The 27,981-nt window shown below is 42.9% G+C and overlaps 2 protein-coding genes across 3 annotated transcripts in view; one reads left to right on the top strand and one right to left on the bottom strand.

Moving 5' to 3' along the window:
• Positions 1 to 27,981, top strand: part of FAIM2 (Fas apoptotic inhibitory molecule 2) — a 104,017-nt gene that overhangs the window by 2,713 nt on the left and 73,323 nt on the right. The window contains exons 2-5 of one of the 2 annotated variants that reach the window (XM_087925253.1): positions 12,325 to 12,452; positions 18,323 to 18,396; positions 20,294 to 20,328; positions 21,572 to 21,628. The gene's annotated coding sequence lies outside the window, so the exon portion shown is untranslated. Of the gene's footprint in view, positions 1 to 12,324; positions 12,453 to 18,322; positions 18,397 to 20,293; positions 20,329 to 21,571; positions 21,629 to 27,981 lie in introns of those variants that run through there. The other variant, XM_087925255.1, reaches the window with a different exon arrangement.
• On the bottom strand, positions 741 to 27,867 carry AQP2 (aquaporin 2). Its single transcript, XM_026717451.2, has 4 exons — positions 27,494 to 27,867; positions 12,341 to 12,505; positions 5,591 to 5,671; positions 741 to 2,198 (listed from the first exon to the last, which is right to left on the bottom strand). The coding sequence occupies exons 1-4, from the start codon at positions 27,854 to 27,856 to the stop codon at positions 1,983 to 1,985; spliced, it is 825 nt and encodes a 274-aa protein (XP_026573236.1). The 5' UTR covers positions 27,857 to 27,867; the 3' UTR covers positions 741 to 1,982.

Raw genomic sequence — 27,981 nt, forward strand, 5'->3', positions numbered from 1 at the left:
AAGTGATACAAATAAGAAGTGGGAATAGACAGGTTTATATTTCATCAACTGTGTCAAAAACCACATGATTCTTTCAGATCAGAAATCTTCGCAAATGCATCTGATTGTGGGCTACACAAAATACCAGAGAGAAGAGCCATTGCTCTGACCAAGATGTTTCCCAAGGTCTCATTTGTTTAGGAGGCCACAGAGTTAGATCGATCTATCTATCTATCTATCTATCTATCTATCTATCTATCTATCTATCTATCTATCTATCTATCATCAAAATATTTATCTAACTATCTATTGTAGTTCTTTTTAACAGTTATGTATGTATATTTATATTTGTAAATCATTTATATAGCTGTCCATCTTTCAACCAACTCTGTTCAAGTTCTAGTATTAGGTTGATGATGGTGAGGATTAAATACAGCAAAAACAGAAAAAAATGTAGCAAGATCTTCTTCATCTGAATCTTTAGGAATTAATTAGGAAAAAAACCCTATCCTTGTTGCAGAAAATGGCTTGTATAGAAAGAAGCACCTGAAATTAATCGCCCACTCTTTTTTCAGTGTAATGCTTTTTACAGTATCAATTTTATTGCACAGCTTCAGATTCATCCTTCCAATAGTTGCACCTTATCCGCAAGGCATTAGGTATAAGGCATCTGTATTAGGTAGTTTGGTATAGTTTAGTGCATATCAACCCACAGCATCAAAGGCATCTTATGCCAAACACATGATGCAATTTTTTTAAAAAAAAAAGGCAATCGTGTGAAAAGTGCTTCATTTTTAAAAAGATCTCATTTCTTTAAAGAATGCTATATGAAAAACAAGGAAGTGATATTTAGCAATGCATTTTGAATGATTCACGCACACAGATACGCAAATGCTGCTTTGACTAAAACATACCCACCCTGCTCCCAATTGCATGGAAAAATGATCCAAGGCAACAATGCTTCAAGCTTTGCAAAATGAAAAGAACATGTACAACAATGGAAAATAATTTTTGCCTAGAACAATAGCTCTGGGAAAGGTGGCACAGGCCAGGGCTTGTTTCTTCCTTTTGATTTTGCAGATAGATGCCCTCCCACCATCTGAAAGTATTAATGGAGTTGTAATTTAAGAAGTTTGTTACAAACACCTTTGATTTTTTTTAAAAATGAATGTGGCTGCAACAAATAGATCTGACCTCAAGATCTTTGATCTAAAATTTGGCATAAGCACTAGATTGTATTGTAATAAAATATATAAAACCATAGAGAAGGAAACCATTGTGTACACCATGAGAAACTGGATGAGGAATAAAATGATATGGCTGGTGTTTATGAGATTGGCAAAATAATCCTATGCGTGCTTACTCAAATCCTATTTTATTCCATGGTCTTTACTCTTTAGGGAATAATACTTAGGATTGCAAACCTAAAGCTACTATGTAAGCTTGCACGCTTTGAAGTAAATAATTAGAGTGCAATTTATTTACAAGACCTAGGAGAGTATTATTTCTGTTCCTTAAATTTTCCCAGCCATCATTCTGAGTACCATTATGACCTCCAGAAACTGCAATTGCAGTGCCTGTAGGGGACAACATACCCAAACTAGATAAGAGAAGTGACAGAGGGAGGGAGGGAGATAAAGAATTTCCAGAATTCTTCATGTGAGATCCTAGAAAACTCATGTGAAATTTAGCTGGCTTGAACCAGAGAAGAAAAATGTGATCAGTGAACTCTTTCATCAGTGAATATAAATCGCTGTGATGTGCTCCTTCTAGATCAACAGCTTTAAAGCTCTTAAGAGCATCCCAGAGAGCAAAAGGTACATTGTTGACAATTTGAGGAGAAAATGGATATGCACACTTGGATGTCCACAACTGATGGACAGCCACTCTGACCCAGGAAGAGCTTAATTCACACACTGTATCTGTAGCATATATGGATGCCTATTTGGCTCAGAAGAACACGGTTAGCTATGACCCGCTCCTTTTACTGGCTCTCAGGTTCTTTAGACTTTTTCCATCACTCCCCGAGGCAAAGTCTGGGGGGAGTGCAGCTCCATTGACTGCCTCCTGCGAACTTCACGCTCTTCCCAGTCCTCCTCTGGCTCATAGCCTTTGAAGATTGCTAGCCTCTCCGACAGAGTCTTTCTATGAGGGAAGAAAGCATAATTGTAGAGCAAGGAAGCCACCACTGCTCCAACCATGGGACCCAGCCAGAAGACCTGTGCATGGAAATGACAACATGAGAGAGACTCAGAAGATGGCAGAGACCATGATTACTCTTGGGTAATACAAACAAGCAAAATAACAATAGCAATAGCACTTATATACAACCCCATGGTGCTTTACAGTACTCTCTGAGCAATGTTACATTGCCCACCAACAATTTGGGTCCTCATTTTACTGACCTTGTAAGGGTGGAAGGCTGAATTGGTCAGGATCAAACTCACGGCTGAGGGCAGAATTAGACTGCAATACTGCATTCTAACCCTGTGCCACCATGCCACTACCAAAGACAATAGGTAGCTTTATTTGAGTTAAACACCATCATTTCATCCACATTTTATTCTATGGACAGGAAGGATGTCATTAAAATAGATTTAAAGTAATTTATTGGAGAAGTCAGGGAAAGAATGGCAGGCTGCTTCCTTCCCCACCATCCCTCCCCATATATATGGATTCTGGCCTCAAGAGTCAATTAGTGAATTCAGTGATTCTACACTCCTTTTTTTTTCTTCTCGTTTTAGTTTTTATTTTATTTTATTAAATATGTTTGCTGTCCATCTCGCTATTTTTGAAGGCCTCCTTCTTCCCTTTAGTTATTTCTCCGAATCACTTATCTTCCTAGGTTTCTCCAGCATTTACAAAGCCATGAAACTCCTGATAACTTTTGATCCTTGCATCTGGAATTCCTTCTTCTTTGACTTCCAAACCTTCCTGCGTTGCCCTGAGGTGTGAGTAACTCAGTCAACAACAGCCAGAGAGCCTTCTGCTCATAACTCAGCTCTTGGTGACCATGGAGCAGCTAAACTAATGATCACTAGTTAATCAATAATATAATAATCCTTAATGGTAATTCTGGAATCAGCATACATTACAACTCCTCATCACAGTGGTTTTCAATCTGTTTCCAATCCAAGAAGCTTCATCCAATTGTCTGACCTTTCTCATCAAGGAAACCAGTTACAAAAGCTTCTCTGCAAAGTATATTCAAGCAACGGGCAATGGGGTTTATAGTTAAGTGGCCCTTCGTTTGGAAAGCACCAGTTTGGGGAATGTGGAGTATAGAATGCCAAAGTACATCCACCCAACTGGAAAAGCAAACAAGGTATTATTTCCTGTTATTCAGATGTCAGTGCTGAGTTACTTCATACCTTCCAACTAAGGCAACATAACTAAGATGCTAAAAGTGCAGCTGGGGAGTTCATGGACAACTGCCAAAGGATTTTGCTTCCTTCATTCTTTCACTTCATTGAATATGAATGTTAAAAGTCTCCAAAAAAAACCACGCACACACACACACACAAAACAAAGTCACATCCACTAACAAACTGGCCTGAAACTGGTTGAACAAGAGCCTGAAATGTTCACATTACAGCTGGAATGGGGTGCTAATCCATTGCCAAACCATTGAAAAGTCTTCTCGTTAAAAAAATTGTATGCCAGTTGTAGCCCTTCTTAGAAGAGGAGGCTTTGCTGTCAATCATTCATACTTTAGTCCCTTCCTGCTTTGACTATTGTAATGTAATCTAAATGGGGCTGTTGTTGAAGAACATTTGGAAGCTGCAGTTGGTCTATGCGCAACAGTACTGCACTGTTTAGGATTCACCTGGCATTCCCAGGTAGCATCTCTGCTCATAAACTGCACTGATTTCCAATATGCTTCTGGGTACAATTTAAATTGTTAGAGATCACCTGTAAAGTCCTACATGGCACTGAGCCAGATTCTTCATGGCACTGCCTATTCTCAGTTATTTCTGGCCAGTGATAGTTCTTTCCTTCTTGTAAGGTTATGCTTTAATTCCTGAGCTAACATGACTGGAGGAGGAATTCTGGGAGTTGAAGTCCACAAGTCTTAAAGCTGTCAAGTTTGAAGACCCCTGTTTAATCAGAGGCTTGCAGAGAGACACTTTGTGCTGCTGGAAGAAATGGACAGGACTACATGGCCAGAGCAGATGGTTTCATCTTGTTTCATGCACCTTGCCTTTTGCCTTGGGTATATGGCATTCATTCCTCTGTATTCAATAATTCATGTGCACAGGCATGAATAAACCAGGATAAACTTCAACTCTAAGTGAATCTGGGAGACCTTGGTAGCCTAATATTGCGTTGTTCCCCTATGGCAGTGATGATGAACCTATGGCATGCGTGCCAGAGATGGCACGCAAAGCCTTCTCTGTGGGCCTATGAGCTGTTTCCCCAGCTCAGCTCCGCCACACATGTGTATACACGCCTTCTGCCGCCCAGCTGGTCTTCAGGTCTCTGCCGTGCATGCACAGGGGATGTGCGTGCATGCGTGGGTGATAGGGCACATGCACAGGGATGCATGTGCATGTGGGGGCCCGGGTGCATGCATTGGGTGCGGGGCACATGCCTGGGGGATGTGCATGTATTGCATTTTGGGGATGCGTGCGCGTGCTTTGGACCCTCCATGCCGAAAAGGTGAGCCATCACTGCTCTATCCCATCCTTATCTTCCCATCCTGTTCCTCACTTGTATTGGCACATGGATGTGAGTCAGAGAAGAGGGAGACTGTATTCTGAGGATTCACATCCATGTCCCGTGGTGTGAAAAGAAGGGCAGAAGAGAGGATGATTCGTTGAATTCTTGGTCACACTTGGGTAGTACAACAACATGAATTGTGTGGTGTCCTCAGCTTTGGTCTCTAAGGCCCATCTCTTCTTTCATAATTTTTCTGAGACTCAGCAATTCTAGTAAGGATATTTGGGGGTAGGAAATCTTCCCCTTCCATCTAACTAATTTTACCGAAATTAATAGGAATAGAGAAAATGCAATCCACCCTTTAAAAAATACCGAGGGAAGACAGGATACAAGCTAGGCTTGTTTCATGAGAAGTCAGAGAATATCTGTCTATGTCCATACGAGAGACAAAAGGGAATATGCAAACATGTGAATCTGTCAGTGATCAAGTTAATGACTATGCTTGCTTATATGGATTATGGTATGTCCCCAATGGTTGAGAGACCCCCTAAGATTCACAAACCTCCAAACATTGCTATCCCTTTTTAGTGGTCTGTTGCAATTATAGATTATCCAGGGCAGGTTTTCTCATCCTTCGTACCTGGAGAAAACTTTGAAACAATGTTTGGGTTTGTTGGAACTGTTGCATTGAAAATCACAAAAAATGTGATAACTTCAGAATGCACTTCATTTTTAACATACACTATGTTTTCAATGATTACCACATCACTACAACAAAATGGCAGACAGGCATTTGGGTTGCTGTGAGTAGAAGATCCCATTATTGAAAGTGTTAGTATTGCACTGTGTTTGAGGTGAAAGAAAATATGTCTTTTTTGTTTTTTTAAATCAAGATCTCTAGCAGAACCCCTTCCACAGAATCCAGTGGAGAAAGGTTGGCCAGGTGTCTTACCCAATGGTTGTCAAATTCACCAAGAATCACAGCAGGGGCAAAAGATCTAGCAGGATTCATGGAACAGCCAGTGTAGTAGATCTAGGTAGAAAAAAAATAGGATGAAATTAGTGATGAAATATATATATTTTCCTATGTCATTATAGTTGTGCTTTTAAAGTTGTAGCAAAGTTTTGGCAGAATCTCATCTGCCATCATCAGGCTTCTGTATTGTGTTTGTCAGGCTTTCACAGCCGTTTCTGTTTTAAATTTGGTGCTAGCCTACTGCTGTGCCAGAATGGCTTTTTCTTCATCCTGATTGGTTGGGAGTCTTGGACTGTGTTTATTGGTCTTGGAGTTTGCTGTGTTCTGCTTGATTGGTGTTTCTAATATCTTCTGTCTGTTTTGTAGCATTTTTTTTGTCTTGATTGGCTGGCAACATTGTGTTTCCTGTATTGGAAGCTTTTAGTGCAGCTTGGCTTTGGGTAAATGGATGGCTATCATTTATTAAGAAGCTAGGTTTCATCTGGGTGCCTGATTGGGGTGTGTTTGAGCTGGAGGTATGGGAGGGGGATCTGTTTGTGCCCAGGTGTTGCTTGGCTTGTGGTATAGAGATTTTTTTGTTTGTGAGTGCAGGCTTCCAAATAATTGACAATCTGGGGGAATCATCTCTTCTATTCATGCTTTCAGGTCTTTTTTCAATCTCTATGGCTTCTCTGATAATTCTGTAGCTGGGGTTTTCTATAGCGGCTAGGGTTTTGGTGCCATTGAAGTTGATGCTATGACCTGTGGCTTTCATGTGTTGGACTGGTGAGGAAGGGTGTTCCAGCTTTTTTACTGCATTTTTTGTGTTCATCCAGGCGGGTACTTATTCTTCTATTGGTCTGTCCAATGTATGTGGCAGGGCATGATGAGCAGGAGACTTCATATATGCCTTGGTTTTCCAGGTTAATTTTATCTTTGGGGTTTCTTAGGATGGCTCCTATTTTTCTGTCTGTTTTGAAGGCAGTCTTGATGTGATGCCTGTGTAGTATCTTGCTGATTTTGTCTGTAGTACCTCTTATGTAGGGCAGGACAGCTGTTCCATAGGTCTGTTCATCTTCTAGGTCTCCATTATGTCTCAGTGTGTTTTTGTGGATCAGGCCTGTGATTTTGCTTTTGTGGAAGCCATTGGCTGTCAGTACTTTAGTCAGGGTGCATAGTTCGGTCTTTATGTGTGTCTTGTCTACCAGGCGTTTGGTTCTGGCAATTAGTGTTTTGGCCATGGAGTTTATCTGTGCTGGGTGGTCGTGGGATTGGGTGTTGAGGTAGCAGTTGGTGTGTGTTTTCTTCTGGTATATGGTGTGTCCTAGTGTGCCATCTGTTTTTTTGTAGATTGGTACATCTAGGAATGGTAGTTGTTTGTTTCTGTTTCCATGGTGAATTTGATTTTGGGGTGTGTGCTGTTTAGGTGTGTTAGGAAATTGTATAGGTTTTCTTTTCCATGGAGCCAAATAACAAATGTGTCATTGATAGGTGGCATTGGCTAGGTCTCTGGATTCAAATTCTTCCATGAACAAGTTTGCAATGATGGGTGACAGTGGTGATCCCATCGGGGCTCCTTCAATTTGCTTGTATCTTTGTCCTTTGTATATGAAATATGTGTTGGTTAAGCAGTGTACTGCTAGTTCCATGAGATGTTTGGGTGGTTGGTATTTATTTTTGATGATTTTGAGAGTTTCTTTTATCAGGACTTAAGTGAACAGTGAAACCATGTTGAAACTTACAAGCAGATCTTTTTGTTCCACATGTAGATCTTTGATCATATCCAAGAGGTGGTATGAGTTTTGTACATGTGAAGCTGCTACTTCAGCATGGGGCTGTAGCTGCTTTGCTAGGTATTTGGCTAGGTTTTGTAGTGGTGCTCCTCTGGAACTGACTATGGGTCTGAGGGTTATGCCTTCTTTGTGTATTTTGGGGAGGCCGTATAGTTTGGGGCATCTGGAAGATTTTTCTCTTGAGATGATTGTCTGTTGGATCTCTTTGCTCATGTTGCTGGTTATGATTTTCTTCTTGGTTGTTTTTTCCAGATATGTGGTTGGGTCTGTGTTTATGGGTTTGTATGTGGACTCTTGGAGTAGGTCTGTCAATTTTGTTTTGTAGTCTTTTCTATCCATTACTGCTGTGGCATTACCTTTATCTGCTGGAAGTATGATTATGCTGCTGTCGTTCCTTAGGGCTTGCAGGGCTTTTAGTTCCTCTTTGTGCAGGTTGCTTTTGGGTGGCTTGCTTGTGCATAGGATGTTAGTGACTTGGTGTCTTATTCTATCAGCTTCAACTGTATTTAATTTAGTTAGGCTGGATTCCACTCCGCATATGATGGATTCTGTGGGGATTTTTTGGGTGCTATAACATAACTGAATCCTTTGGTTAGGACATCTGTTTCTGTTTTGGTGAGTTCTCTGTTGGAAACGTTGTATACTAATTGTTTCAGGTGTTGTTGTGAGTTGTTGGGGGCTTTCTTGTCATGTTCTAATTTCTTTAGTTTCTTCAGGAGTTTGTCATTTTTATAAGTGGTTTCAGTTTCAGCTCTCCAAGTTGTAAGTTGTTTTATCTTGTCCCAAAGTAGAGGGTGGATTTTGTTGCTCAATTCCAGGTGTAGGGTTAGAAGGTCTTTATTTAACTGATCGAGTTGGAATCTCTTTCTGTGGAGCTCATTCCTGAGTAGAGCCATTTCAGTTCTTTTCAGGATACGTTTTATATATGTATGTATCTATGTATCTACTGTATGTGTGTATGTATAGGTATATGTGTATGTATGTATGTATGTATGTAGGTCTAGGTGTGTTTGGGTCTTTTCCTGTGTAAGATTAAGAGTACTCTTAATCTTACATGGGAAAAGACCTGAACACACCTAGACCTACATACCTGTACCCGTGAAAATCTATGAAAACAAGTATATAGGCTTCTGTATTGTGTTCGTCTGTGAGTCAGAAAGTCTGACTCATCATCAGGCTTCTGTATTTACTGTGTTCGTCTGTGAGTCAGAGAGTCTGACTCACAGACGAACACAATACAGAAGCCTGATGATGGCAGATGAGATTCTGCCGAAACGTTGCTACAACATTAAAAACATAACTACAGTGACGTGGGAAAATACCCGAACAAAGCTGAATGCCATACATGTAAGTACCCACGAAAACTTAAGAATATATATATATATATATATATATATATATATATATATATATATGTGTGTGTGTGTGTGTGTGTGTGTGTGTGTGTGTGTGTGTGTGTGTGTTTTCTGAGGTTCTCATGGGTATTTGTATGTGGATCTTTGGTTATTCGGGTTTTCTCCCGCGTAAGATTGGAAGTATCTAGGCAACATTTCGATGAAGTCTCATTCATCATCTTCAGGCTTGTGTCTTCGGCTCTGTGCTTCTCAGAGTGATGTGAGTTTGCAGCTGCTTCTTCCTTTTAACTGCTAGTGAGGGTGTGACTTGATTGGGTGGGAGCTTGGCTGTGTTCTGATTGGGTGGGGGTGTGTTCTCATTGGTAGGGGGTTTGGCTGTGTTCTGATTGGTTGGGGGGCTGGCCGTGTTCTGATTGGCTGGAGGTGTGTTCTGTTCAGGTGGGGGCTTGGTTGTGCTCAGGTTAGTCTTAGTTGCTGGGGGATTTGAGCTGGTGAGCTGTGATCCTGCTGTTTGGCTTCATGTTCATGGTCGTGCTGCATCTGGTTGTGATCATGTCCCCCACCCAATCAAGTCACACCCCCACTAGCAGTTAAAAGGAAGAAGCAGCTGCAAGCTCACGTTACTCTGAGAAGCACAAAGCCAAAGACACAAGCCTGAAGATGATGAATGAGACTTCATCGAAACGTCGCCTAGATACTTCCAATTTTACGTGGGAGAAAACCCGAATAACCAAAGATCCATATGTGTGTGTGTGTGTGTGTGTGTGTGTGTGTGTGTGTGTAGGTCTAAGGTGTGTTCGGGTCTTTTCCTGTATAAGATTAAGGGTATCTTGGTGACGTTTCAGCGAGGTCCCACTCGCCATCCTCAGGCTGGTGCTTTCGGCTTCATGCCAGTGCAAGCAGTTTGTGATCGGAGCTGTCATCTCTTTATAAATACTGGTGGTGGGAGCTGGTGTGCTGGCCTGGTTGGCTGCGCTGCTGCCTCTTGATTGGTTGATGGAGTTGGTGTTGGTATAATGGGCTGTGTGATGGCCTTGTGAGTTTTGGAGATATCCTGGATCTTGTGTTGTAATCTCCTGGGTCGTTTGTTTTGTACTGATCTTTTTTCCATTAGCCTCTCGTGTTTTAACAGCTTGGGTAATGGGTTGTGTGATGGGCTTGCGAGTTCTTTTGTTGTGGTATTTTGGGTCCTGCGTTGTAATCTCCTGGGTCATTTGTGTTTTGATCTCTTTTCCATTAGCCTCCTGTGAGATAACGGCTTGGGTAATGGGTTGTGTGAGACTTATTGCTGTGGTATCCTTGGTCTTGTGCTGTGATATCCTGGGTCATTTGCTGTGTTGCAACTTCTTGAGTTCTTGTGGTGTAATTTCATCAGAAAATGAAAAGCAAGGGTGAGTAAATCTTTGGAGAGGATAAGAAAGCATTAGATTTCAAGAAGAGCCAAAATAATCGGGGGGTGGGGGAGTCCAAATCACTCAGGAGGAAGACTGGATTGAAATAAAAAATAAACACATACTTGAATAATTGGTCTATATATGAACTGGATGTTTTATGCCAGGTAATTACCGTATATAGATATCTCTGAATCTTAATATGGCATCTTTAAAAAAAAAGCTTCCATGCTTCTGTTAAAAGCAACATTTACTGTACTATTTTTTCAACAGAAAATCATGTTCCATTAGACTTGTCATTCTGCTGTGGCTTATCTTGCTATCTATAAATAGCATTAGCACTTAGACTTATATACTACTTTATAGTGCTTTGCAGCCTTCTCTAAGTGGTTTACAGAGTCAGCATATTGCCCTCAACAATCTGGGTAATCATTTTACCCACCTTGGAAGGATGGAAAATGGAATTTTAGTTTTAGTTTACTTTATTGTCATTGCACCTCATACAACCAAATCAAACACCATCTTCAGTGCATATCATGACCATGAAAATAAACACAAACACAGATCCTTCACACTCCATACATTGAATTGAAAACCTCTGACACCGCACCAACACTGCACTATACAATAGAATTCAATAGAGTTACTGCCCTGGGATAGAAGTTGTTTTTCAGCCGATTTGTCCTTGTTTTTATTATTCTGTACCATCTGCCAGATGGTAATAGTTAAAAAAAAAGGGTTCCCAGGATGAGATGGATCTTTGAGAATATTTTGAACTTTCTTAAGGCAGTGGGAGCTATAAAGCTCTTCCAAAAAGGGGAGAGGGCAACCAATGATCTTCTGGGCAATGATGTTAACCCTCTGGAGTGCTGTCCTATCTGCCACTGTGCAGTTGGCAAACCATACAGATCAGTGGTGGGATTCAATTTTTTTACTACTGGTTCTGTGGGTGTGGCTTGGTGGGCATGGTAGGAGAAGGATAATGTAAAATCTCCAGTCAGAGGTGGTATTTGCCGTTTCTCCGAACTACTCAGAATTTCCACTACTGGTTCTCCAGAACTGATCAGAACCTGCTGACTACCATCTCTGATACAGAGGTGCAGTAAATTAAGATACTCTCTATGGTGAATCAATCTTGATCCAGTCAGGATTGAACGTCTGGCAGTGGAAATGCAAAGTTACCCTGCAATACTGCATTCTAACCACTGCACCACCATGGTAAAATAAGGAGTGGAGAACATCCTTCCTTGCAGCCACTTCTAAGTCTAAAAGTCAGTTGCAGAGGACTGGAATAATCTTCATGGGGAATTTTTTGAAAGTACAGGTTGTTCTTGACTTACCCTTTGATATAGCGACCGTTCAAAATTACGACAACACTGAAAATAACATGACGATTGTAGCATCCCCATGGGCATATGTTCAAAATTCAGTTGCCTGGCAACGGACTCATATTTATGATGATTGCAGTGTCCCAGGGTCGTATGATCACCTTTGGCAATCTTCTGACAAGCAAAGCCAATGGGGAAGCCAGATTCATTTAACAACCGGTGCTCCTAACAACTGCAGTGGTACTTAACAACAGTGACAAGTAAGGTTATGAAATGAGGCAAAACTCACTGAATAGCTTTCTTGCTTACCAACAGAAATTTTGGGCTCAGTTGTGGCCATAAATTGAGGACTACCTGTAATTGGACAAAATTGGGAAAGGAAGAAAGAAGGCCTTTCATGCAAGCCCCAAAAGCCACATTTTATCATTGAGATTGTCTTATAACAACTAATCAGCAAGGGCAGCCATTATGAGTACCAGTAAACAGATTGATGCACTAAACTATTAAATGCGATCACTTGTACTCCTGATCTATCTCAGCAAGTAGCTAAGGATGAATTGAATCCTAATTGATGATAGCTTCCTCTTAATAATAGGATCTCAGATCAGTTGCTATCTAGAAAAAGAGGGAGAGGCAGCCATATTGGAACTCAACTATTTGCAGCCCAAACCCATTGAATCTGGGTTCAATGACTAGCTATGTGTTGAACCCAGAGAAAATTGCTCAGATTTTCAGCCATGAGAAACTCCACTTGAAACGGGCCACTCTTTCAACTCTAAAATTTGGGTTTTATGGTCAATATTATTGTCCATCCCCCAAACTTTATTAAATTTCAATTTAACATCCTTGCTTAATTTTGCGCAGCAATCTGCTTACGCACCCCAATGAGATGACCCAGGACGACAGAGAAACCAATGGACAAAGCTGGAGATCCCAAGTTGTCGCTCCTGTGATCATCAGTGGAGGCAAAAATGCACAGGACCAATTGAAAAGTGAGGAAAATCTCCATGGCGACAGCTTGTCCGGATGTTGTGTTGTTTTGCACCTAGAAGAAAGCAGGAGAAAATTAAAGTGCCCTTTCTGAAATCAGTTGCTTTTATGATAGCTGAAACACTTTTTTAAACTCTCTTCAGAATTGAGTATGTTGAATACAGTACTGGGGTCTTTAAAATTAAATGTATGATTTGTTTTATTTCCTCAATGTATATAAAAGCCTATCTCACAATGGTGGTTATGGATGGCTTACAACATTAAAAAAAAAACAACCCTCACAAAAAATCTTAATACAAAAGTTTAAAAAGCAGGTAAGGAACCAAACCAAGACAAACCAAATCATAACCCCATTGTTACGTTTGAGCAATGAGAGGCTGGACCAGAGCATGAGTGCAACAATACTTTATTTTACAATAAAGGGCTGACCGTGCTTGCCAAGCCTGGAACTGGCTCGCAGCAATCAGCAAGCGGTTGGACCCCGCAGCCTGCTTTTATAGCTGGCTGCTGGGGAGAACCAACCAATGGGAATGGGGGAAAGAACGCCCACATAAGTGAGTGGACCTGAGTGAGAACTTCTTGAGTCCTCAGGACATAACACCCCTTCCCCCCAGATGCGAACATGCATAGTCTTTGAGGTAGATGGGGGGTTTGTGTTGGCGCCCGGAACGGCGCAGCTCGGGGACATTGTCTGCCAGATCGGTATCAGTCTGTGGCGGTTGAGCTGGCATAGTGTCGATAACGCTCTCTCCGGATTGGGTATCCTCGGAAACCACCGGGTCGGTTACTGGGGTCGAGCTCCCGTGGGCTGGATCTGGCTGGTCCATTCTTTGGGCGCTGTTGCTCGAGTTCGGGTTGACCGGAACGACTGCTGGTGCAAACTGGTCATTGGGTGCGATGAGGCTGGGAGGCGGCTGAGACGGCCCCCCTACGGCTGGCGACTCAGGATTCTTGTTGGCAAGGGTGCTGAGGCGCCTTCTAAGCTGGTCTATGTGTCTCCTCCAGACGCGACCATCCTCCAGCCTGACCCTATACGATCTCGGCCCGGTGACAGCGACGATCTCGCCTGGAATCCAAAGTGGGTCCCCAGCGAAATTTCTTGCGAAGACTGGCTCCTGTAACACAAAATGTCTAACCCCCGAAGTAGAAGCGAGGGGAGAGTCAGGGCAGTATTGTGGGTGCAGTCTATCTAATACAGTCCTCAGGCGTCGGCCCATCAGAAGTTCCGCTGGGGACTTATTGGTGACTGCACAGGGGGTTGAGTGCTGGCTCATCAGGAACCGTGAGAGTTTGTGGTGCCAGTCATCTTTGCCAAACCTGGCGAGGGCCTCTTTGGTGGTCCGGACGGCCCGTTCAGCCAACCCATTACTCGCCGGGTGAAATGGGGCTGTGAAAATGTGGCGAATGCCTAGGTTGGCTGCAAAACGGCTGAATTCTACAGATGCGAACTGAGGGCCATTATCTGAGACCAAGGAGTCGGGTAGTCCATGTGTAACAAACAGGCGTGTTAACGCGTTGGTGATTGCTAGTGTGGTGGTCGTGGATAGCTGTGCCACGTCTATCCACTTGGAATAAGCGTCCACGACCACTAGGAACATCTTCCCATGCACGGGGCCGGCCAGATCGATATGTATTCTAGACCAAGGGGCACTGGCGTTCTCCCATCTGGTAGGGATGGCGATGGGGGGAGCAGGACGGGATTCCTGGCAGATGCTGCAGGAACTTACCCAATTGACAATGTCCTCGTCTAGACCCGGCCACCACACGTAGCTGCGTGCTAATGCCTTCATTCTCACGATGCCAGGGTGTCCCTCGTGCAACGCCTCCAGGACTCGGGTACGCAGCGAGGTCGGAATGACCACTCGAGTGCCCCACAGTAGACAACCCTGCAAACTGGACAGCTCCTGCATGCGAGTCTTAAAGGGTGCGAATTTGTTATCAACGTTGCCTCCCGGCCACCCCCTCCTCACCCAGTCGAGCACCTGGGCGAGCGTTTGGTCTGCCTTGGTTTTAGTGGCGATGTCAAGGGCGTTGATGGGCAGGTCCAACTGGGTGATTTCGAAAATGGCGTTGACAGGAGCTGGGTCTTCAGCCGGCGCGGGTAGGGGGCAGCGACTGAGAGCATCGGCGTGGGATAGAGTTTTGCCCGGGCGGTGGATAAGTTTGTATGAGTAGGCCGCTAGGAAAAGTGTCCACCTTGTCATCCTAGGGGAAAGGACTTGGGGTGTCTGTTTGTCGCCGGCCAGTAGGCCCAGGAGGGGCTTATGGTCGGTGACCAGTTCGAAAAAGTGGCCAAAAAGGAATTCGTGAAACTTTTTCACGGCTGCAACAGCTGCTAGGGCTTCCTTGTCTATTTGACTGTAATTTCGCTCCGTGGCCGAGAGCGTCCTGGAGAAAAAGGCGATGGGGGCCTCGGTGCCATTGGGAAGTCTATGACTAAGGACCGCCCCAATTCCAAATGGTGATGCATCTGCTGCCAGTACTAGAGGAAGGTTGGGGTCGAATTGGATGAGCACCGCCTCTGACGTAAGTAGTGATTTGACGGCGTTAAACGCCTGGTCCTCTTTGTGCCCCCAGTGCCACGGTGACTTTTTGTCTAGTAATCTGTGGAGGGGTTCGGCTACTGAGGCTTTATGGGGTAAGAAGGATGCATAAAAGTTCAGCAGCCCTAGGAAAGCTTGTAGCTCCGTTTTGGAAGTGGGCGTGGGAGCTTCGTGGATTGCCCTAACTTTGGACTCCAGGGGATGAATGCCAGAGGCGTCAATTTTATAACCCAGAAAGTCCACCTGTCTAGTGGCAATGGCGCATTTTTCTTTTTTTAACTTGAGGCCATGCTGTCTGAACCTCTCTAACACTGCTCGTACTCTCTGGAAGAGTTGGGGTCTGTCCCTGGCCGAGACCAAGATGTCGTCGAAGTAGGGTACTACACCAGGGAGGCCCTGTAAAATCCGCTCCATGAGGGATTGAAAAATACCCGGGGCAACACTTATGCCAAATTGGAGACGCTTACATCGGAATGCACCCCTGTGAGTAACGATGGTCTGAAGTTCCGCTGTTTGGTTATCAACAGGGAACTGCTGATACGCTTGAGACATGTCCAATTTAGCAAAAATGCTGCCCGGCTCGAATGTGTGCAATAAGTGCTGAATGACGGGCACAGGGTAGGCGCTAACTTGTAGATATTTATTGATTGTTGTCTTGTAGTCCGAGCAAATTCTCAGGCTACCATCTTTTTTAAGGGGTGTGACAATGGGCGTCTCCCACTTGGCGAAATCTGTTGGCTCAATGACCCCTTGTTTTAGTAGTTTATCCAATTCGGCGTCTAGTTTTGGTCTAATAGCACATGGAACCCTGCGTGGTTTTAATCTGATTGGGACCGCCTGGGGGTCAACAGTGAACGAGATGGGGGTTCCATTATAACACCCCAGCTCCTCGCTGAACACATCTGCGTAGTCAGCGAATAAGGAGTCAGTGTCTGAGGTTGAGACAGCATGGACTCCTGTTAACCCTAGGCCGAGGTGGGGAAACCAATCGAGCCCCAATAAGGTTGGTAGATTGCTGTTAACTACCACTAGAGGTAGTGGCCTTTAAAAGTTCTAAAACTGACAAAAAACTTGCCTCTGCCGATCACGGGAATGGCCTTCCCCTGGTAGTCCTTCAGACGGTACTGGCATCTCTGATGCCGGGTAGTAGATAGGCTGGGGTGGAGTCTCTTGAGGGTGTTCCACGAGATTATTGAGAGCGCTGACCCTGTGTCAACCTCCATGTGGCACGGTTTACCTTCTAGGGAAACGGAGAGAGAAATTTTACTAACAGAGTGGCAAGTACGCCTGGCAAGGCGGTCTGTGCGACAGTTTAATACTTGCCTCTGTGGTCCCGAGTTCGAGGACGGGGGTCTGCGTGCAGCGCTTTGGGGGGCTTGGCAAACTCTCGCGATGTGCCCCTTCTTATGGCAGTTGTTGCAAATGGCTCCTTTAAACCTGCAGGTGGCCCTCTGATGTGATCCCCCACAGGCTAGGCACAACGTGATGTGCTTGGGTGGACCGGTGTGTTCCTGTCTGGCCCCTACCTGCGACCGTCTGTCGTTGGTGAGGCGGTGGACGTCGTTTTCGTCGTTGTGGGCTTCCTCCGCTTCCACCTCTTCGGAATGGATGGGGAACGATGCTGGTTTGGCACTTGGGCCCTGAATTTCGGTGGCTGAGTTCGTTGCTAGCTCGGCTGCTAGGGCCTCCTCGACTGCTTGCGCTAGGTTGAGGTCCTTTTTTGCTAACAGGCGCCTCTGTAGGTTGAGATCCTTGACCCCACAAACTAATTGATCGAGGAGCATGTCCTCCAGGTATGTTCCAAACCCGCAGTGCAGGGCTGCTGTTCGGAGGGCGGCCATATACTGGTTGATTGTCTCCTTACTAGACTGCTTCCTCATACGGAACGTGAACCTCCTGGCGATTTGTGAAGGTCTGGGAGCGTAGTGGTTAGTGAGGATCTCCAGCAACTCGGACCACGGGACGTTTTTTAATTCTCTTGGCGCTACGAGGGCTGCGGCGGTATCATAAACGGTGGCTCCGCAGTAGATGAGGAAATAGGATTTTTTCCGGTGTTCTCCCGCGTCTGCCAGGCCGACCGCGTCTATGTAATGATTGAAGCGGTTCTTATACGACTCCCACTTCTCTTCGTCTGGTTTAAATGCCGGGAATGCTGGGTTGGAACTCATGGTGCTAGACAGCTGGGCTACCTGTGGAAAAAATCTCTCTGGGACTACGAGCGCTCGTGAGTATTAGTGATATCAGCTCTGGAGGGGTTTCTGCTAACCTCTCTTTCTCTCTCTGGGTTACCACGTTGGCTGCTAGCCGTTGGAGGTGTCTTGATTCGCGCCAAAAAAAAAAGTAGGCGTAGTGACTTCCTACAGCGCTGTGCTGTGTTTCTTACTGGTTTGAAATTCAAATGACACCCGTTTGAATTTCGCGCCAATGCAGAGCGGCTGCGGCTCGCAGTGCTTCACTTTCCCCGTAGCGGGGCTAACAAGCGGCTACAGACGCTTCTAACTTTTTTGAATCAGACCGCTTTCTCTGGCTGCGGATTAGCGTTTGCTCTTTTTGATCGCTCGTTTTGAGGGCTGACCGCTCTTTCTGGGTGCGGGTCAGCGTTTTCCTTATCGCCAGCCGATCGCTCTCTCTGGGTTGCAGATCGGAGGCTGCGGATCAGCGTTTCCTTATCGCCAGCCGATCACTCTCTCTGGGTTGCTGATCGGAGGCTAGTGACTCAGCGGTTGCACGGTGCTTCTGGTAGCCATCCCACCCTCGTCGCCAGTGTTACGTTTGAGCAATGAGAGGCTGGACCAGAGCATGAGTGCAACAATACTTTATTTTACAATAAAGGGCTGACCGTGCTTGCCAAGCCTGGAACTGGCTCGCAGCAATCAGCAAGCGGTTGGACCCCGCAGCCTGCTTTTATAGCTGGCTGCTGGGGAGAACCAACCAATGGGAATGGGGGAAAGAACGCCCACATAAGTGAGTGGACCTGAGTGAGAACTTCTTGAGTCCTCAGGACATAACACCCATCACGAGCTCTCACTAGCATTCTAACCCACCCACGTGCCTATGATCACATTCCAATCCTTTAGAGCCTTCTGAAAAGCCAGCCATCTAACCTTGGGGAGAATTGTGTTCCAAAAATCAGGCTCTGCAACAGAAAAAGCCTCCTTCCAAGGGCTCACAAGATGACTTCCTTTGGCTGGCAGAATCCATAGCATGCTTTTCAGTTGCATTTCATTGTTAAATTTTGCTGAAATATTAAGATTTTTTTAAAAAACAAAGTAGTGCTGGAGGCCTTTGTTTACAAATAATTTGAGCATTGTATTTTCATTTTCTTTCAGCTCCTTAACCTCTTAGAGGTGTAAAAATCACCTATATGTTCCACTGATGAATTGGATATTGTATATTAGGAAAGGTAAGTGATTAGCCTGAAATGAATGGAATTTGATATACAACATAGGTACTAAAATTGAATACTCGAAGAGCACAACATCTACTCCCCTCCCTCCCTCCTTCCCAAACAAACAAACAAACAAAATAGATTGTTAGAATCATTGTAACATTCAGAAAATTCAATCCAGTGACATCTTTTTTTCTTGCCTGCTGTTGGAATTGACATTTCCTTCCAACCACCACTTTGGGTGGTTGCCATTTTCCACATTCCTGGATCAGTCATTTGGATAATGTTTTGTTAGTAAAGATGGAGATGGCCACTACCTTTGGGCTATGCATCAGTGTGAATACATGTCGATATGTTAACATGTCAATGATCAAGAGTGAATTTTTATTTTTGCCTTCCTAAAATGTTAATAGGGAATCGATCCCCATAAAGGATTACACATCCATCAGAAAAACGGGCTGCCATGTATTTGCCTGGTTTTCTCTTTCCACTACAATAGTACAGTATCTCATTGTCATTGATTCAATACTACTGGTATATGACTACCCTGAGGAGAAATTATTGAATGAACTAAATAGATAAGATCTCTATTATTTGTTTCTTTTGCTATTACAACTGCAGTTTGATTACTTCTGAATGCATCTATGCCATTGGGGAAGTAGCATTCTAGTAATAGCAGAGATTTTTTATCTGTGACTCACCTAAGCAACTGAATATATCCATTGCAATCCTGGAACACTTTGATGTTTGATAGTATCACACCTGGCCCTCATAGAAACGGTGACTCCATATTGTCTTGTTCAAAATGCTTTTCAAAAGGCTTCTTTTGTTTGAGAAGTGAACATTTTCAAGGCAAAAAAACCTAAGAAAGTCCAGTTGCCTTTTGAACAGCATCTTTGGGATGACCATGACCTGGATGATTGAGAATCTCCATAGATGTGTCTTTATAATGCAAGCCCATAAAACCTATGATAGCAGCTCACTAATGTTCTCTGGGTGGTTTAATATATGCTTCAAGGTCCCGGTTTTAGTGCCCTGCCCAGCACACAGCAAAGAGGCCAGTGTTATTGTATCTTTGGTGGTCCAGAGATTGTGTTTGATCATATTTGACTTGCTGGGTGACCTACATCTAGGCTTTGTTGTAACTTCTATCTGCTTGGTCACTGAAGGAAATGGCCTCACAGAAGCATTGTAGTAAACAATTTTCCTTTATTAGGAAGCCTGTAGAAAAAATATCTCTATTTCTTCCAAGGACTACATCTTGGAGATCATGTAGTACATGGGCTGAAGTTATCAATGAGTTTGTCAAGAGCTAAACGTGGGTAGGACACCAATTCTTTCTTGGTTGTCACCATTTCCCTCTTTTTGATACCTTTTTCTCCCTAGAGCAGAGCAACTTTCTCTCCAGAGAAAGAGACAAACAACTAATAACTTCCTCAGAGCAGGCTACGAGGAAGAGACAAATAATTACAATAGCAAAAACTGATCTCCTGCTTTAAAAGTTAGGCTGAGGGCCATGACAAAAATCAGGCGCGCTTCAATTTTGCCTCTCCAAATGGCTTGTGACATTCTGTTAAGAGTTCTTTTTAGGCCGTAACTTTGTTATCTATAGAAAACATTATTGGAAAATATTATTTTAAAATGCAGCATCTGGCGTAGATGCATCCACAGGAGGATAAAAAAACGAAGATGGCAACTGTGACTGCAATTAAAGCCCCACCCTTGCATGCACATTAAAAGAGGTAGGGGTTTGGTTGCATAGTCATGCCAATCATCTTAACTTTTTAAATCCTCCCTGTGGTTGCCCTGATCCAGGGCTCCATAACAAAAACCAGTTGCTCAGATACAGTTGCCTTGCATAAGGTGTATGCATAATTCATGCTTTCAAGCAGCATTTCTCTCCCTCCTTCAGGTGCAATTCCTGTGGTTGTGTCAGAATCTCATTAGGTAAGTAAACAGAGCCCATGGGGAAGGAAAAGCAACACAGAGCATCACATCAGCATATATTTTTTTCGCAACATGGTAATCTATCTTGATAGGCCTTTTGCATTGGAAGGCTTTTCAAAGCTACATGCTTTTTTTGTGGAGGGGGGGGTTGTTTGACTGAGAAGCACATGAATATCGAAAGGGTGCTATGGCATCTTTCATCAGAAAGCTGACATGGTGGGCGTGATTAATTATAGCATAGTGTACTTACTTATGTGAAGAGGCAAATAGAGGAAGGCCTCCCACACACCCAACTTATCAGCTCTATTTATAATATCTTTGCCTTTTGCATGAACTCTCTACTGGTTATACTTCCTACAGGTGTCTCTAACTCCATGTAAGGAGCAACACAGTGAGATATTCTAGAAATAAAATTGAAACTGGAAGTTATTATTTTGCACTGTATCGTGTAATGCCCTCCCCACCCTTTTTTTCAGAAAACAAAAATTTTAAAAAAAGGCACCAGGAAATGTTAGTAGGCACACTGATGTCCACAGGTTCCATGTTAAGGATCCCAGGGTAAAGCAATTCCACAAGGGTGTTAAGCTGAGGAAGATCTGGTAGTTGTACATACATTTTATCATAGCTGGTCTTTCTCTTGGTCTGATGGAAACCTGTGCTAAAATAACTTTCTGTCTGGGGGATATTCACTGACATGCAAAAGCTTTCAACTTCTCTCTGGCTTGTAGAATGCTCTTTTTATGGTCCTTTTTTCCCCAGCCTCTTCGTATAAGTTCATTTTTCCTTTTTTTCCCCTGGAGGTTATAATTTGTGTGTGTACATGTGCGTGTGTGAATGGTATGTATCAGAGGAGTCCAATCTTGGCAATTTTAAGACTTGTGGAATTCTGGACGTTGAAGTCTAAAATCTTAAAGTTGCCAAGGTTGGGTATACCTGGTATATATCCATCTTGTTTCTTTATTTTCTGTGTCCATTAAATGTTCTTCTCTGTGTACTTATTCATTGCATGCACAGTGCCACTTTTCTTCCCTGACCTAAAAGTGGCATATGGTATTCTCAGCTTCCACCCTGTCTTGTGTATCTACCCACACCTTTTTTTAAGGAAGGTAAGGTGGAGGATGGAGGATGGTTTATCAGATGTTTCATGGCTTGTGAGTTAGTTGTAGTTGAACTACTAATCTAGAGCCAAGTATTAGTGTACTTCTCTAACTACTGACATTCTTTCTTGTTCTTTTTTTCCAAGGGTCCACAAAGAGCACTAGAAAAATAGGGCCAAATATATGTTATTGTCACAACAGAGGTAATGAACCAAATATAACAGCTAAATATATTTATTTTCATAGTTTCACAGCATAGTGATATCACATTTTCCTTTTGTTAATGCCAGTAAATTATTATTATTTCTATAGAGTCACAAAAAGTTACAAAGAATCAACTAACTTTACCTAGTCATCTAGAAGTTGCATATCTTTGTTGCTTGATTGAGACTATATCAAATGAAGAATATTCTCAAAATTTAGATGAAATACCTAGTTGTTGAGCTGCAATATTAAGGGATCATGATAGTTAAGTTTGAGTTATTCACATACTTCTTTGCAAATCAGGCCTAAGTCTATCTCATGTTTAACATTTTTATTGGGTCATAAAATAAAATAAGACACAAAATATGAAAGTAAATGTCATACATCTGACCAGCCAGATTAAAACAAAAAAGCCAGTATCCAAGTAGGTCTTTTTATTATGTTCAGTCATTTAAGTATGTTTATATGCATTTAAGTGCAGATTAAAATCTGATTATTATTACAATGTTACTGGCATTTACAAATCAGTCTCTTGCCCTGTGGCAGAGATCTATTCTGCTATATCTTACACAAGATTTTGGCAAATAAAAATGTAGCTGACAATGCTAAAAATGACAGAGGGGATTGTGTCATCTTTGAAGAATGTCTGTCAGATTACCTAACTGAATGTACATATAGATTACACTTGTAAAACCTAATTGTATATAATTAGAAGTATGCAAACATTCCTGTTCTTCTCCTGCTTGTGTGTTGTAAAATCTCCAATAATTATGGATTAATTTAATTCCCAAAAGGCAACTGTTCTTTAATGATTCTTTGAGGATGCCTTGATAGTCAATATATGTCTCCAGAGGTTTGTAAATTATTCCTGAGCTATACTACATATGGAATCTTTCTGCAAACTGCTCCAATAAATTATCTTAGTTATCTTATTAGAGTAAATTGCCTTATTGGCCTTTCCCAAAGTGATAAATTCCACATAAATTGAAGGGTTCCCAAAATTCATAATCAACAAAGTTAAGAAGTCAAGCTAGCTGTACAAATGATTTTCATGGTGATTAATGCAGCCTTTTTCAGCCACATCCTCAAACATTAGTAATAGCAATAGCACTTATCAATAGCACTTAGACTTGTATACAGCTTCAGAGTCCTGTCTAAGTGGTTTACAGAGCCAGCATATTGCCCCCAGTAAACTGAGTCCTCATTTTACTGACCTTGGAAGGATAGAAGGCTGAGTCAGTCTTGAGCTGGTGACAATCAAACTACTGGCAGTCAGCAAAATTAGCCTGCAATACTGCATTCTAACTACTGTGCCACCATGGTTCTTTTTAATAAATTAGATATTGTTGGATAGCTCTGCTTCTTAAAAACACAAGGGAGTTTAATTAGCTAGATTAGTTTATGGATAGGCAAATGGAAAGGAGACAATCTTTGTTTATAAACAAAAACACCCACAATACAGTATTATAATGATAATAAATACAACCATTAAAATATTTTCAATTATCTTCAATGTGGATCACATAAATATTTAAAATCATCTTTAAGGTGGAGCTGATTTAACTAACTAAAAAGGCTCCCCAGAATAATGGCAGCTTAACCTGCGTCTAACCAACAGGATCAGGACAAACCTGGTTCCTTGTAGTTAGTTAGTGTACAATGTGGAAACACTTACAGAAAAGCATTTCCTCCCAGCTTCAGCAGCCCTGATCTCCTGGTAGTATGGAATTATTGTGCCAGCATTTCCCTCTAGGTGCTCGTATTGGATGGGGCAAATCTGGTTGATGGAAGTGATCTTCAGCACCAAGCCATATAGGGCTTTCATAAGTAAGACTGATCCTTTAAATTGCACCCGGAGAAGTACATGCAGCCAATGCTGTAGCCCAGGTGTTTTGTGTTATTCTGTGCCAGTTAGCACAAGGGATACTGCAATTACAGTTTCTGGGTGGTCTCCACAAAAGTGCATCAACCAGGTGATGATGACAGCATGAGTCTCAGGTGCTAGCTCCTGTTCCAGGTTTTAAGTGGTAAACACTAGCCGGGGCCCCTCTGACCACAACATGTATCTGCTCACTCAGTGGTAACCATGAATTCAGGAGGACCCACCAAATCACAGAACTCAGAGGCAATGCCATCCCTTCAAGAGACATCCCTGGGGTCCATAAAGATCTTCAATGTACAATCAGCAACTCTGCCTTGCATGGATTTAAGTCCATCTGCTTCTTCCTATCCAGGTCCCAACAGTCTCTAAACACTTTGACCAAACCTTGATTCAGTGGTGGGATTCAAATTGTTTTATGACCGGTTCTGTGGGCGTGGCTTGGTGGGTGTGGCAGGGGAAGGAGACTGTAAAATCTCCAGAATAGATGGGGGCGGGGCCAGTCAGAGGTGGTATTTGCCGGTTCTCTGAACTACTCAAAATTTCCACTATTGGTTCTCCTGCTGAATGCCACCTCTGCCTTGATTGCATTTTGAGTGTGGGCCAGGGTAGCAATGTATAATTGGGTATCATGCACATATGGAAGATATCAATCCAAAGTGACAGATAACCTCTCCCATTAGCTTTATGCAGATATTGAAAGTTAACAGGAGAGGGTCAAAATCTGCTGCGTGCCACACATCAAAAGCCACTGAGCTGGAATTCCTTCCTCTAAAGCACAATGTCCCAGTTCTTAATCCTTGCAAAAATATTCCATCTTTGATGGTATTGAAATCCACTAGAAGAACTAAAAGAGCCAGAAGACATGCACACATCTCTGCTATGTTCTAATATAACAAGATAATTCATTAGCACCACTAAAGTGATTTTTGTGCCATATCCATGCCTGAGCCATGGCCAGATAATTCATTTATTGTAGGGTTTTATGCAGTTATTTTTCTACTGTTGCTTCAAATATTTTCCTAAGGGAAGGTTGAAAACAGGCCAACAATTGTCTAATACATGTGGACCCAGGGAGGGACTATTAAGATTCAGGTGCACTACAACTTATTTCAAGCAGCGGGAACATACACCCCTCTCAGTGGTGGGATTCAAATTTTTTTACTACCTGTTCTGTGGGCATGGCTTGATGGCGTGGCATGGCTTGGTGGGTGTGGCAGGGGAAGGATACTGCAAAATCCCATTCCCTCCCCACCCCACTAACCTGCTTTCCAGCTCCATTCTCCTATGCAGGGCAACAAAAGAAGACCCAGCCGATCAGCTGGGACTCGGGAGGCAGAGAATAGATGAGGGCAGAGCCAGTCAGAGGTGGTATTTGCCAATTCTCCGAACTATTCAAAACTTCTTGCCAGTTCTCCAGAACTGGTCAGAATTTGCTGAATACCACCTCTGACTCCTCTGCAACAAGGCATTGGCTATCTCCTGAATCCAGTGGTCACCCTGCTAGGAGGACATAGATCCAGCCGAGAAGGGTACAGCAGACCTACCCTAGCCACTTCATTAGAGACCATAGGCCAAAAGGAAGACTTCACAAGATATTGTCCTAATATTACTATGATCCCATCCCTCTGAAGACTTTAGTGACAATATGCTGTACTAAATGGCATAGCTGCTGGCTGCTAGTCAGGAGCACAGAATTCTAATAAAAGCAGCCGGCTGACAGCTGGCTAATACAATAAGAGATCAGAAGCAATAGCCTTACAATATCACCATGTAATCATGTTATCTATTTTACTATGATCCCAGTTTTCTATTAATGATCAGCAATTTCAGGGATGGCTAACAGGATGCCCTTTGGCATTAGGGTAGCCACTTGTCACGCTCAAGACTTTGCTGGTTTAATGTTTAAAATTATTTCAATTTTTAAAAAATATATAAAGAAAAAGTCAGCGCCCCCACTGCAAAGTGCCTTTATTTCCAAAAAAATATCCCTGGTTTTCAGGAGGCATTGTAAGAAAATAAAAAAGATATGACTGTAATTAATTTTTCTCCCTTGCCCTGAGAAAAACCTTTCAGTGTTGGTAGATTGGGAGAGCACAACCAAGTAGGGAGGAGGTAGAGGATTATGGGTTCATAGGGAATGTCTTTAAATAATGATTATATCAACTCTGTAGGTCTTCTAGAATTTGCCACACCATGTCAAAAAATACCAGCCCCTGGAATTTATGAAATAGGTAAATAGGGAGAAGGGACGACCTGCAATATTTAAGCTGATAAGGTGCCATTCTTTGCAATAATATGTAGTGTCAGGAAGTACTTGCTTTTTTTCTGAACAAATAAATAAATTGGCAATTGGGTAGCAATTTGCCATGCCAACATCAAGGCATAGCAACCTGCTTTCACAGAGAAACTGGAATATGACAGGGAAACGAAGTGCTAATCCCTTAAATAGCATATGGCCCTTGTGGGAGAATAGAAACCAGAAAGCTTAATCAAGGATTAAGTTTACAGTGCTAGAAATATGGAAAGATCATTGCTAGGTTTGGAACTCATGTTAATAAATATATCATATTTATAATAACTAGCTTGCTCTAAAATGGATCAAAAAGACCTGTAGTAAAAACTTACATATTTTTTTTTGTGATGGAATCTACGTATCTTTAACTTCTAGATAGTGGTGAGGAAGATATATTGGTAGATTTATGAATGATTAACAATACTGTAGATCAGCATGGTGATTTAGCAATTAGAAAAACAAAATAAGTCCTCTCCTCCTAAGTTAGGTTGCTAAAAGTCTGTTTGGTTTTATCAGGGGTTTGACTGGATTTGTTGGAGGGATGGATCAGCATTGTAGTTGTCCCGCCCAGGCTGGCCCGGGAGAGTGGGGAGACAGGCCGGACAGCAGACAGGAGAGACATCTCCAGCAGCACCCTGCCAGCTAAACTGGGGTGCAAGGGGGTGCCTATGCCCCCTGTGCACCGTTTTTGCTAGCAGAGGCACAGCAGGCTGGCCCTTTGCTACTCCCAGGCTGGCCACACGGGCCACATCCATCCCATGGGCCTTGAGTTTGACACCCCTGAGTTATATCCATCAGGCCGGTGTTGACTCTAGATTTTCTCTGTGATGACATGAGCCTAACATAGTATTTCAGATCTTCCAGTGATGCACTTATATTCTACATCAGATTCCAGAGAATGGAAAGTAAAATTCTTGTGAAAATACCAAATCTTGCAAGTCTGAAATTTCAGCCTCAATTTAATAGAAGTTCCACCTAATAGGAAAGCACATGTTTCATTACTGGCATCTTTAGTTAAAACAGTGTCAGTTAGAAGAACTGGGTATGGGGAGACCCAGTAAGTTAAGGGGAAGAGTGAGCTGGTCCACTAGCTGAGTACCCACATCCCATTAGATCAAAAAAAATATTATTTACCAACCACCCTGGTTTGGGATTACATACTATGGTAAATCATAAGCAAACACTGCTTATGTTTTAGCATGAATTGTGAACCATAAACCCCATATATTGAGTCCTGCATAATATTGGACTTCAATGAGTCAAGATAAAATCCAAATCCCATCCATTTCTTCTATGGGCCAGTCATGGTAAAAATCTGGGTAATATTAAGAGCTCCAACTCTTTCCAACCATTTAGTGATAGTCCAGATTTCTGTAGTCCTGGTAACTCTATGCATGAAATTTTGAAGAAAAATACAGTAAAAATCAGATTGCTCACCTCTTTTCAAATAGCATTGCTTTCCTTTACCCAAGTTTCCCAAAAGAAAGGCTGTAATTCAGCAGAAGCATATCTACTTTGCATGTAGAAACTGTTAGGTTGGGAAAAATTCAAGAGACCCCACTATCTTTCAACATAAACATTAATGAGTTAGCGTGACCCATATTAATACACTTCACATAGACCACAGTGATGACCCAGAAAGCTGGAGTCCTTCAGCCTTTCCACTCCTAAAGACAGTAAAATCCTTACCCTGTTGATGGCCAAGCTGCCCCGGATATGAGCCGGAGTGATTTGATGCAGGAGAGCAGCCCCTGTCACAGCTCCTAGGATCTGTGCCACCATGTAGAAGATGGCCCTGAGGAAGGAGACTTGAGAGCCCACCAGGCAGGCCATGGTCACTGCGGGGTTAATATGGGCTCCACTGACGTGACCCACCGCTTGAACCAAGGTCCCAATGGCCAAGCCAAATGCAAAGGAGATCTGGAGGACATTTGGTGGGGAAGCGGGCCAGTTCAGAGCTGAGCCCAGGCCGAAGAAGACAAAGAGGAGGGTGGCTAGGAATTCAGCAAGGATAGCTCGAGTGAAGGCCACAGAGCGGAGTTCCCACATCATGGATGACAATGGTGCAGATCAGACTGGGTTGAAAGCTGAAGTTACACGTTTCCTTTTTCAATGATGATATTGTATCCTGGAAAGGCTGTGGGACAAAATCCGTATGTATGTGTGGACGTAGGCGT

This window comes from Pseudonaja textilis, chromosome 2 (genome assembly GCF_049901715.1).
Source record: "Pseudonaja textilis isolate UNSWEBS1 chromosome 2, rPseTex1.2, whole genome shotgun sequence".
NCBI classification, from domain to species: domain Eukaryota; kingdom Metazoa; phylum Chordata; class Lepidosauria; order Squamata; family Elapidae; genus Pseudonaja; species Pseudonaja textilis.